This window comes from Physeter macrocephalus, chromosome 17, assembly GCF_002837175.3.
Source record: "Physeter macrocephalus isolate SW-GA chromosome 17, ASM283717v5, whole genome shotgun sequence".
NCBI classification, from domain to species: domain Eukaryota; kingdom Metazoa; phylum Chordata; class Mammalia; order Artiodactyla; family Physeteridae; genus Physeter; species Physeter macrocephalus.
Window position 1 is genome coordinate 55,628,948 of NC_041230.1, and position 10,926 is coordinate 55,639,873.

A 10,926-nucleotide genomic window follows, 5' to 3' on the forward strand; every position below is an offset into this window, starting at 1 on the left:
TGTGCTCTTTCGCATCAAGTCACACCCCACCTCAGGTCTTCAGCATGGGCACCAACGGGGGGGACACAAAAGCCCCTCCTTTCCCCGAGTTAAACTAAACTAGACAACCCTGGAACCCAGACCCTGTGACCCAGCTCTGGGCCAGGTCTTCCTGAGATCTCTCCGTGGTGAGGGGAGGGGGCCGGGGGGCTGGCTGCACTCCCCGTGGCTGCCGTCGGGGGACCCCCATGAAGGCAGGCCTCCCCGGTGTGGCCGTGGCTAGACAGGGCCGAAGCTCCTCGGGCTCCAGCTCGCGTGAGCCCCCTCACACGGTGGGCCTTTGTGTGCGGCGGGCCTGCTGCGGGCCTGACCCTGTTCTGGTGCTGGGGACCCAGCACTGAGACAGTTCCTGTTCTCGCAAACTCATGAGTGGTCAGCACGTGGTCTCATGTGGTGTGTCCTCTGAGGGGGTGGCCAGTCTTCACTTGCTTTCTTCCGGGGGCGCTGGAGGTCGAGCGGGTAGGACTGGCCGCAGGCTTAGCTGTGGTTTCACGTGGACGTTTCCCAGGACTGTGACCGACCGCAGCTCAGCTGTACCTGCTGTCCCCCTCCCTCGGGGTGAGAACCAGACAGGGAGTCTCGAGGCCTCCCCAGGAAGAGGGCTGCGGTCTCATGGCAAAGGCTGCCCAGTTCTCCTGGCCTTTGAAGTCTCAGGCTGGGGGCGCTGGGTCTGGGGAGGCGCGGCACTCTCAAAGGCCTCATTTATGGAGCCGTGATGACACGTAAGCTAGAGGCAGGACACTGCTCGCCCAGCGGCCAGGGAGTCCTGGGACTCACGTGGCAGAGACACCAGGGTTCAGGGCAGCGGTGCCAGCACCGCCCCCACCGTGGCTCTGCCTCGTGGTCCTGCCCCGGGACCCTTTGCTCCCTTTGGGGTTCTCCACCAGGAGGTGGGGCGCCCTGGTTCCTGCGGAGCCCGGGCGAGGCCCTTCCTTCCACCCTCCTCTACGTGGCGGGTGGGGGACTCGTGCACGGCCAGAAACAGGCAGACAGGTCCAGCAGGGTGTAAAACGGTTTGGCGGAATCGACCAAAGCTGAAGGTGTGCCTCTGACCCTGCGGTCCCACCCCTGTGTGTCACCCAGCAGCAGTGTCTGTGACAGGCGGGGGCCACCCAAACGCCCACGCGGCCTGCGCGTTAACAACCGCTGCGTGTGTCCGCGAGGGTGTCTCAGTGGTGAGTGAGGCAGGGTCCAGAATCCACGCGTATCAGGTTCCAAAGCAGGCAAAGTTAGCCAGTGGTCGGGGCCGGAGGACACCCCGGAGGGTCCGGTGCGCTCAGTGTTTGATTGACTGATTGACTGACTGGGTGCTGCGCTCCCGGCGGTGTTTGGATGAGCCGTGCGGCAACCTGCATGTTTATGATTCGTGCGCTCTCATGTACGGCGCGCCTCAATAAATAGCACCAACAGGCAAAGGGGGAAAGCGCTGTGTGAGTCGTCAAGGGCAGGGAAGGGAGCTGACGCCGGTGAGCAGGTGCGCCCTCCGCCGTCTGCTGGGGGGCGCGGGACGGACCCAAACAGGAACGTCACAGCCCGGCGCCTTCAAAGCACCAGACCCTCGGCCCGCCTCTGACTTCCCCCAGCCGTGAGGGGCCGGCCCTGCGGTCCACGCCCACCCCGCCCTCAGAGGAGGCTTTGTCGTCGGCACCGAGCACTCTTTAGTGACAGAGTGCTGGCTCGGCTGCGGTTTCCTTTTGCGGAGGCAGTGGGGCCCGTCGGGGGAGGTCTGGCAGCTCTGTCCCTGCCCCTGCCCCGGCTGGGGGTCCTTGGGGCAGGGCCGCCTTCAGTCGGCGTTTAACGTGGGGCAGGCGGGTGTGTGTGTGTGTGTGTCTGTGTGTGAGTGAGTGTGTGTGTGTGTCTGTGTGTGTGTGTGTGTGTGTGTGTGTGTGTGTGTGTAGAGTGAATAGCCAGCCACTGTTCCTGAGGCAGGATCGGACGGCTTCGGAGGAGGTGGTGGTCTTGCATCGGGCCTGCAGGAGGACTGGAAGTCTCAGAGGCAGGTCCGGAGCGGGACCCCCGCGCCCGCGACACCTGGCGGGGAGGTGGGCTGAGCACGGGCGCGGCTGGCCAGACCGCAGTGGTCTGAGCGCCAGGCTGCCGGGACGGGCCCGGTGCCAGCTGCGCCATCTAGCGGCAGCCCTCGCGCTGCAGCCCGGGCACACAGCCGTCACGGTGCCGCCCTCAGGAGGAGGGGCTCTGCGGGTGACTTTAAAGATGCTGAGGAAGGCAGGAGGTCTCGTAGGACCGGAGCTAGCAAGAGGCCCAGAAATGTCCGGATCTGGGCGACCGCGCCTCCAGGGAAGAGGGCAGGTGGACTGAGGACCAGGAGAGAGACGCTGAGCCCACAGGGCTGGCACCTGGGAGCTTGGGGTCCTGCCTGGGAAGTGACGACTCTGCTGGAGAGGCCCGGGGCCGTGCCTGGGCCGACCTTTGTCCAGCGCAGGAGGACGGAGTGCGAGGGGCCTCCCGGCGGAGCCATGAGTTGAGCGGGACCCTGAGAGCCAGGACCCCTTCCTGCTCCCTGGAAGGACGATGCCGGTGCTTGGCCCCCAGAGGCAGCTGCTGAGTGCCCTCAACTCCACGTCCCCGGCCACGCCCCGCCTCGGGCTGGCCACCAACCAGACGGGGCCCCAGTGCCTGGAGGTGTCCGTTCCCGAAGGGCTCTTCCTCACCTTGGGGCTGGTGAGTGTCGTGGAGAACGTGCTGGTGGTGGCCGCCGTCGTCAAGAACCGCAACCTGCACTCGCCCATGTACTACTTCATCTGCTGCCTGGCCGCGTCCGACCTGCTTGTGAGCGTCAGCAATGTGCTGGAGACGGCCGTCATGCTGCTGCTGGAGGCCGGCGCCCTGGCCCCTCGGGCTGCCGTGGTGCAGCAGCTGGACGACGCCGCTGACGCGCTCACCTGCAGCTCCATGGTGTCCAGCCTCTGCTTCCTGGGCGCCATCGCCGTGGACCGCTACATCTCCATCTTCTACGCCCTGCGGTACCACGGCCTCGTGACCCTGCCCAGGGCGTGGCGGGCCATCGCGGCCATCTGGGTGGCCAGCATCCTCGCCAGCACCCTCTTCATCACCTACTACCACCACACAGCCGTCCTGCTCTGTCTCGTAAGCTTCTTCGTAGCCATGCTAGTGCTCCTGGCGGTGCTGTACGTCCACATGCTGGCCCGGGCGTGCCGGCACGCCCGGGGCATTGCCCGGCTCCACAGGACGCGGCGCTCCACCCAGCAGGGCTTCGGCCTCAAGGGCGCGGCCACCCTCGCCATCCTGCTGGGCACCTTCTTCCTCTGCTGGGGCCCCTTCTTCCTGCACCTCTCGCTCATCGTCCTCTGCCCTCAGCACCCCACCTGCGGCTGCGTCTTCAAGAACTTCAACCTCTTCCTCACCCTCATCATCTGCAACGCCATCGTGGACCCTCTCATCTACGCCTTCCGCAGCCAGGAGCTCCGGAAGACGCTCCAGGAGGTGCTGCAGGGCTCCTGGTGAGCTGCGGGGCCCGAGGAGGAGGTGCTGTCGTGCGGCCCAGGCCCTGGGCGGCCGGGGCGGTCCCTTGGCAGAGAGGACGGGCAGGCCATCTCTGAAGGTGTGGACGCACAGACCCTCTGGGGCCCGACAGGGGAATGGCACGAAGCTCCAGGAGGAGCTGTGGGGGATGGAGGGGGCTGGGGAGACGGCGGGGCGCCGCCCACGTCTCTGGAGTCCCCCCTCATCCAGAGACCCGCCGCACCCACTCTGGGGGCCGCCCACTGGCATGTGCAGCGTGGTCGCGAAAGCTGTCGGCAGCGCTGCGCCGAGGACTTTGTGACCAGCAAGGAGGAGGGCGTGGAGCCACGGTGGGAGGGTGGGGCTCCTCTCTTCTAAGGCTCAGCCCGTCTGTTGACCCCGCTCGCCCCCGGCACTGTCTGCCGGCCGACGCCTGCTCTGGGTGGAGCAGGAGGCATCGGCCTGAATCGGGGACCAGTACCCAGGCTCCTGGGGCCAGGAAGCAGTCTGGTAATAAATTCTACGCTTGGTGCAGCCTCCTTGCCATCTGTCTTGCCTCCTTCCAGAAGCTGCTTGAAGCTTGAGGTGGAGGAGTGGGGGCGGGGCTGAGGAGGGGAGGGAAGGAAGGAAATCCCAGGAACCAGCCAGAAACTGTGGCCGGCCTGCCCAGGTGAGGAAGCCACAGCCCCACCTGGGGGAGAGCGTGGAGAGCCTGACCACACCCACTCGATTCTGTGCCTTTGCCTTCTCTCTGGGGTGCAAACCCCAGCCCAGAGCAACTGGAGTAAGGGCAGCAGCTCCCCTGCCCCCAGTCACCACCGTGGTGACAAGACCCCAGCACTGTCCAGGCGCCCTCAACAGCAGAAGAAGGACCACAGTGACCCATGTGTGACCCTGGCCAGAACACGGCCCTCTCTGGCCCGGTCCTGCAGCCCCTCGTCCACATCCCTGCCTCGTCCAGCGGCAGGGTGGCCCCGAGGCTGGGGTCTGCCCTCTTCCAAGTACTGCCCCTCTGGGAGGAGGGTCAGGGCTCCACCGGCCCTGCGGGGTGGGGGGCAGGGCCGCCCAGAAGGCGGTGAGGCCGTGCAGGGGCTGCAGCGGTGTCCAAGCCCCAGGGGAGTGGCCTCTGCGGTGGACCGTGCTGACTGATGCTAGGAGCCCTGGGGTCCTCCCTCTGCTGCACCCCGGGGCTGAGTTCCCACCCGCTGCCTCCACAGACACAGCATACGTTCGACCCCCTTCCTGGTGCAGGCTCAGTGGAGGGAGGAACAGTGACGGTATCAGCCAACTCCGAGGCAGGTCTAGTAAAGCCTGCAGCCCCTGCCGCCCCCGGCCAGCCACCCGAGCCCTGTCCCGGCCAGTTCCTGCCCGCCCACCACTGGCAGCTCCAGCCCTGACTGCTGACCTCGGGGCTGGGAGCTGGTTCCCAGCAGGGCCGGCTTTTGCTGGGAGACAGGATGATGAGTCAGCCTCGAGCCGGGCACCAGAGCCCTCTGGGGATGGAGGGGGAGCTGGCCTGGGCCGATGCCATCCTGCAGGGCGGCAGGGCCGGTGATGGGTCCTGGTCAACAGGATGCAAAGCTTCTCCCTTTGCTCAACAGGGAGGCGCAGCCAGCTCCACGCTCGCCAGGACCCCCTGAACGGGGACAGGGAGGGGCCCCAGGCGGCTGGAGGCCAACCACAGAAAGCCACATCACGGACGTGTCGGGAGGGAGGGCGTCTCTCGAGAACAAAAGGCCCATTTCTAGACTTGCCAAACTGGGGAAGCCGCAAGAGGAGAAAGAGAGGGGCGCGCACACAGCTACACCACACAAGCAGCGTGAGCGCACAGACGGGAACAGGTCCGCACGCTGTGGCTGAGACCCTTCCCGAGGATTTTGTTACTGAAATATCAGGAGGATTTTATGATAGGCGGTTTCACTCTAACGTCTGACCCCAGCAGACTGCTAGGCCAGTGGGCTGTCCAGCCTCTGAACTGCGTGTCCACTTCACCGCCTCCCTTCTCTCCCTTATGCGCACACCATCTCCCTACATAGCTCCCCTAGCCCACCGAATTTCCTTGGCCTCACTTGGACCAAGACTCCAGGGGTACAGGTGACATCAGGGAGAGTGAGTCAGGCAGAAACCACTGCCCTCCCCCCCCACCCCCACCCCCATCAGTTCTGTGCCTGGCTTGTTTGTGTCCTTATGACAATTCCTGACAGCGATGTTCACTGAGCAGCAGCTACATGCCAGGTGCTGTGCCTGGCAGGGGTACAAAGCAGCCCCACTTGCTAGGTCCATTTGGAATCTCACGGCAGCCCCCTGGGGAAGAAGGGGCAGGTGGCATCCCCCAGTGCAGAGAAGAACAGTGAAACTCAGAGCTGCCATAGCAACCCACCGCCACCCTCCCGCACGCACAGCCCTTCTGCCTCAGACGTTTGGGAGCCCTGCCCCATGATTTCTTTCTTCTGGAGAGAAGTCGGTGCCTGCTGCAGCCTTTTCCTGGCTACCCCACCATTAAGGGACCCGGCAAAGCTCAGAGTACCTGGTCCGCCCCTTCGCGACACAAGACAGGGAGCTGGGAGGCGTCCATGTTGGCCTTTCGGGGTGGGAAATGGGGTTGGTCCCTAGACAGGCGTGGACAAGAAAGACCCTCCTCGCAAAGCCGAGGGGGGAGGCTGCCGCTGGGGTGGGATGGAGGCGGCAGCCGGGCCGGGGCCGAGGGCCAAGGGGGCTTCTATTGTCCTCCCCGGAGCTCGCCGGCCCCTCCTTTCGGGTGCGCGGTCCCCAGAGCCCTGGGGCGGCGGGAGGAGGCGCTGCAGCGCGCGGCGGAGCGGGGATGCGCGGTGCTGATGCTGCAGCCCTGCCGCATTCTGCGGCGGCGTCCCCGGATTGGCCGCGCGCGATGACGCCAGGCCGGGCGCGGCGGGCGGGGCCCGGCCTATAAGAGCGGGCGGCGGGGGCGACAGATCCTCCGCAGCCAGCCCCGGCCCCAGCGCGTCCGCCTGCGTCCCGCAGCCGCCCGCCCCACGCACCGAGCATGAGGGAGATCGTGCACATCCAGGCCGGCCAGTGCGGCAACCAGATCGGGGCCAAGGTGAGGCCGCGCGCCGCCCCCCTGCGCCGGGCCCCGCGCCCGGCGCGCCTCCCGCGTCCCCCGCCCCCTCCTCGAGCCGGTCCCCGGGGGGAGGGAAGCAGGGAGGCGGTGCGCGCAGAGCCGCACCCCGAGCCTCGCTCGCCACAGCGAAGCCTACAAGCAAAGGGTGGGCTGCCCTCGCTGCGGGCTGCCGGGACGCCGGGTCGTGCCCTCTCCGCCATCCCCGCCCCCGCCTTTCCTCTGCCCCTACCGGGCTCACCTCGGGCCTGCGGGAGCGCAGCGCAGGTCAGCCGCTCCGCTGCATCCGCCCGCAGCTGCAGGTGCGGGGGGGCGGGGGGGGGCGCTGGCTGGGCGTGGCCCTCTTCTCTGGGGTCACAATGCAGCCTCGGGCGAGGTGGGTGGGGTGGGCAGGTTTGGGTGGGGCTCGCTCCCCCCCCGCCCCCGGCACGCCAGTAACTTGGTACCCTCCAAGCGTCCAGAGCCGCCCCAAGCCCCCGCCTAGCTTTGACCACCCTCAGCTTCCTGGCCGCACCCTTTTCCTTTGTTGGGGGAGGAGTTGGGCCCGGACTCGGGATGACCTTGGTCGAGGGCTGGACTCTCCCTCAGCGTAGCCCTGCCCGGGCAGCCCCTCGCCCCTCGCCACAGGGTTGGACCAAACCCACGGAGGGACCGCGAGTCTCGGGGTCGGACGTGGGGACAAAGCCGGGGTGGGCGGGTGGGGTCGAGAGCTGCTTCACCACTAGGCCCCTCCCCCCCATTGTTAGCCCACCTCACAGATGTTGGAACTGAGGCGGGCAGGGGATGGCGTCATCCCCAGGCGAACCCAGGAGGCAGGTGTCCCGTCCCTAAGTCCAGGGAAGCTGTGTCTTGCCCAAGGTCACACAGCAAGTGGAGACAGAGCCTCTCCACCCTCCGGCTCTCAGCCTCTGCGGAAGCCCAGCGCAGGGCTCAGGCCGGGTGGGTGCGGCCAGGCCGGGTGGGTGCGGCCTGCCGTCCCCCGTGCTCTCCTCAGAACAATATGGGGGAGGGGGGGGCGGGGGGCTTTGTCAGCACCAAGGCCAGGGACCCAGCGAGGGATGGTGTCGAGCAGTGGGAGGAGACAGGTCCTGGCGGGGAAGGGGCCGGGAAAGGCTTCCTCTGGAGGCTGTCGCCATGGAAACCGGGCAAGAACAAAAAGCTAATTACAACAGGGCTGGGGCAGCCACGTGGCTGACATGTAAATTGCAACTTGGGCTCTAGGGTGGAGGCTCCTCACATTGGGAGGAGGGCGTAGTGGGGAGACACCCTAATCGCCGAGGAGACAGCTGTGCCTGCCTGAGGAAGGGGCTGGGGGAGGGGAGGCCTGGGGGACCAAGGCCTCAAATTAAATCAGGGCTCTGGGGGCTGTCACTGACAGCTGCCCTGGACGGGCACAAGGGGCCATGGGCTCATTAATGTGGTCACAGGGGCCAGGCCTGCCCTGAGGGCCTGCTCCTCCGAGAGTCGGGGGTCACTGAAGGGAAGCAGGGCTGCCTGAGTCCCCCCGTGAGCCCGGGGGAGTGGTGATCCTGTCACGGGGCTTCCTTCTATGGCTGGACCGGCACTGATCAGGCAAACGCAGGTGTATGCCCAGCTGCAGCCCCGTGGGTGGGGGGCAGGGCAGAGGCAGCGGCCCGAGTGCTGGACAGTGGCCTCCGCAGAGATTTTTTTCCTGCTTCAAGTGCAGTGGCCCTTGGGTTTGCTCATTACTTTTTATTCACTTTGGCTGAATTTCCTTAACTCTTGTTTGTTTTTAAAACTAATATCTGATCCTTTTTAACAATGCCAAAGAGAGAGTGGTGGATTTGGGGGGGAGGGGGATCGTTTCTTCCTTTTCAACCGCTGCCCTTTGCAGCGACCAATGGAAGCAGTCTAGTGGTTTCCTTGTGGCCCTCCCTGCCCTGGAAAATCTCCAGAACTAAACTGGACGCGCTCACAGCGTGCGGGGATTTGCCTGACCCGGCGCCCAGCACCTGCCCTGTGGACAGGCGGGCGTTCCTTGGCCATTTTTGTTTCCAGCTTCCGTACTGGTTGTGGCCTCCTGGTGGAGGGAGAGCAAACTTTTCTCGCCCATCACCAGCAGTAGCTGCCTGGGGTGGGCAAGAGGGGCTGCTTCCCCTGCTTGGGGGCGGGCCGCCCGCTCCGGGGAGGGCCTGGCTGCGGGTGGGGATGGGAGTGGAAGTTATGGAGGGAGGTCAGGGCGATCGGGGCCAGGAGAGAGCACGGCTCTCCTGAGAGGTGACATGACAGCATTTATGACTCGTGACAATGACCACTACGTGTTGGGCGCTGCACCTCTCGAGGCTGCGGTGGGATTGGGTGTCGCCCTTCCCCCAAGGATTAAAAAAAAACGCCTGGGCGGGACAGGGCAGGAGTTTGAATCTAGGCCTGTGTGGACACATCAGGATGGGCAGGGAGCCCCCAGCTCCCACAGTGGGGCGAAGAGTCTGGGGACCCCACCCTCCTCCCCTAGGGGGCAGGGCCGTCCTGGAGCCTTTGTCTGCGCCCAGCCTCTCGGCCGCTGGGCGGGGCCTCGGAAGGGCGGGCCCTGGCCCTGACAGCCAATGGGAAGAGGAATTTCCCGGTTTCCGCACCCCCACCCCACCCCCGCCCCTCCCAGTTGGGTCCTGTTGGTGCTCGCTGTGCACGGGCCGGGGAGGGGCATGGGGTCCTAGAGGGGCTTAACGCCCCCCAGTCGGCCAGCGCTCCCTCCCGGGAGCCAGTGCACCCCTCTTGCCTTGGGCTCCTGCGCGCGCCCCGCCACCTCCCCCGCCCACGAGGGTAGGCGCCGCAAAGGTCAGCACCACGGACAGCGCCGCGGCGCACGCCCCCAGCTCGAGACAAAACCGTGGGGCCTGAAATAGGAGCCCTGGCCTGGACCCTGGGGTCCACGCGCCATCTGGCAGTTTTCTCATCTGTAGTGATGATCATGATTATTCTTTAATTTATAAAATAGTATTTTGTTATTTATTAAATGTTATATGATCTGTATATATAATATATTCTACTCAGTTTTTATTATTTTAAATTACAATTCGTATTTGTTTTAACTACAAAAGCTATTATTAACATATGCTCCTTCTAAGAAGTTGAAACGTTGCCGATAAGGCTGAAGTGCCCATGTAAGCACCTCACCCCTCTCGCTCCCTCTCTTCAGGCAGGACAAGTTATTTTCCACGATTCTAGTCCATCTGCTGTGCATATGCACCTATGTATAAAAAATACAGCATCTGCTGCGAGATTTTTGCTTTTACTCTGTATATCATTGCAATGTGCCTTTTCCCCTAAGGGTGTGCCTTGGAGATCTGCTCATACCAGTGATGATCTTTTATTGCAACACAATATTCCAAAGTATATTGATTTTTTTTCAAGTAGCTTGTATTTTATTTATCAGTGAATATGACTGTACAAATTTAAATAACATCTAAGGCCTTTTAATTTGGTGAGGCCAACATTTGCTGACTGCTTTTATGTGTCAGGCCTTGAGCTGACCACTTGAAGTGGGTATCACATTATGTCCACTTTACAGATGAGAAAACGGAGGTCCTGAGAGGTGGAGTCACTGGCACACACTGGCCAGTGCTTGGCGTCTGCACTCACTCTGGTCTGCTGCCTCCTGGAAGCCTATGCATTCCATAGAGGGGTCCAGAGAACTTTCCACAGATGTGTTGGTGGCTCGGTGGCTGAGTCACTCTCTCCCCCTCCCACACTTGCCATCTCAAGCTCATCCCTTCTCTACAGGGGCTGTGGGTGTCTCTGAAGCCAGATGTCTGGGGTGTCCCAGGGCTGTGGGAACCGAGGCCCCCGGCTCACACTCTCCTGAGGAGGGCGTGGGGAACCAAGCAGTGGGAGGAAGCTCTGATCAGGCCCTGAATGCCTCAGTGACGCCTCTCATTACAGCGTTAATACACACTTAATGCAGAAAAAAAGAAGAAAACTTATCAATGACAAAAACACCCAAAGGAGGAAGAAGTCCAGCCCCCACCCTTGCTGAGAGCTGACCTCTGATAACAGTCTCTCTGGGTGAAATGCCAAGATTCTTCTGTACATTTTATAATAATGACAGTTCATACTTTTCAGGTTTTAACATTTTTTTATTTTTAACTAATCTTTTCTTTTTTTTTTTTTTGAGAAGTTAACATGTGCACATGACCAAAATTCCAAAGGAACCAAATGGCGTGCAGTGCCAAAGCCTCTCCCCCAACCCAGGACCACTCTCAGGCACGGCTGCCGGGAGCAGATTTTTTTTTTTTTTTTTGCGGTACGCGGGCCTCTCACCGTTGTGGCCTCTCGCGTTGCGGAGCACA

At 63.2% G+C, this 10,926-nt stretch overlaps 1 protein-coding gene across 2 annotated transcripts in view; it reads left to right on the forward strand.

Annotated features, from left to right (window-relative positions):
- Positions 1-1,981: 1,981 nt before the first annotated feature.
- Positions 1,982-10,926, forward strand: part of TUBB3 (tubulin beta 3 class III) — a 15,364-nt gene continuing 6,419 nt past the window's right edge. Inside the window, exons 1-3 of one of the 2 annotated variants that reach the window (XM_055079015.1) lie at positions 1,982-3,521; positions 5,069-5,073; positions 6,474-6,601. In XM_055079015.1, the coding sequence (XP_054934990.1) occupies positions 2,572-3,521; positions 5,069-5,073; positions 6,474-6,601 (1,083 nt within the window). In that variant the 5' untranslated portion in view covers positions 1,982-2,571. Of the gene's footprint in view, positions 3,522-5,068; positions 5,074-6,473; positions 6,602-10,926 lie in introns of those variants that run through there. The other variant, XM_055079014.1, reaches the window with a different exon arrangement.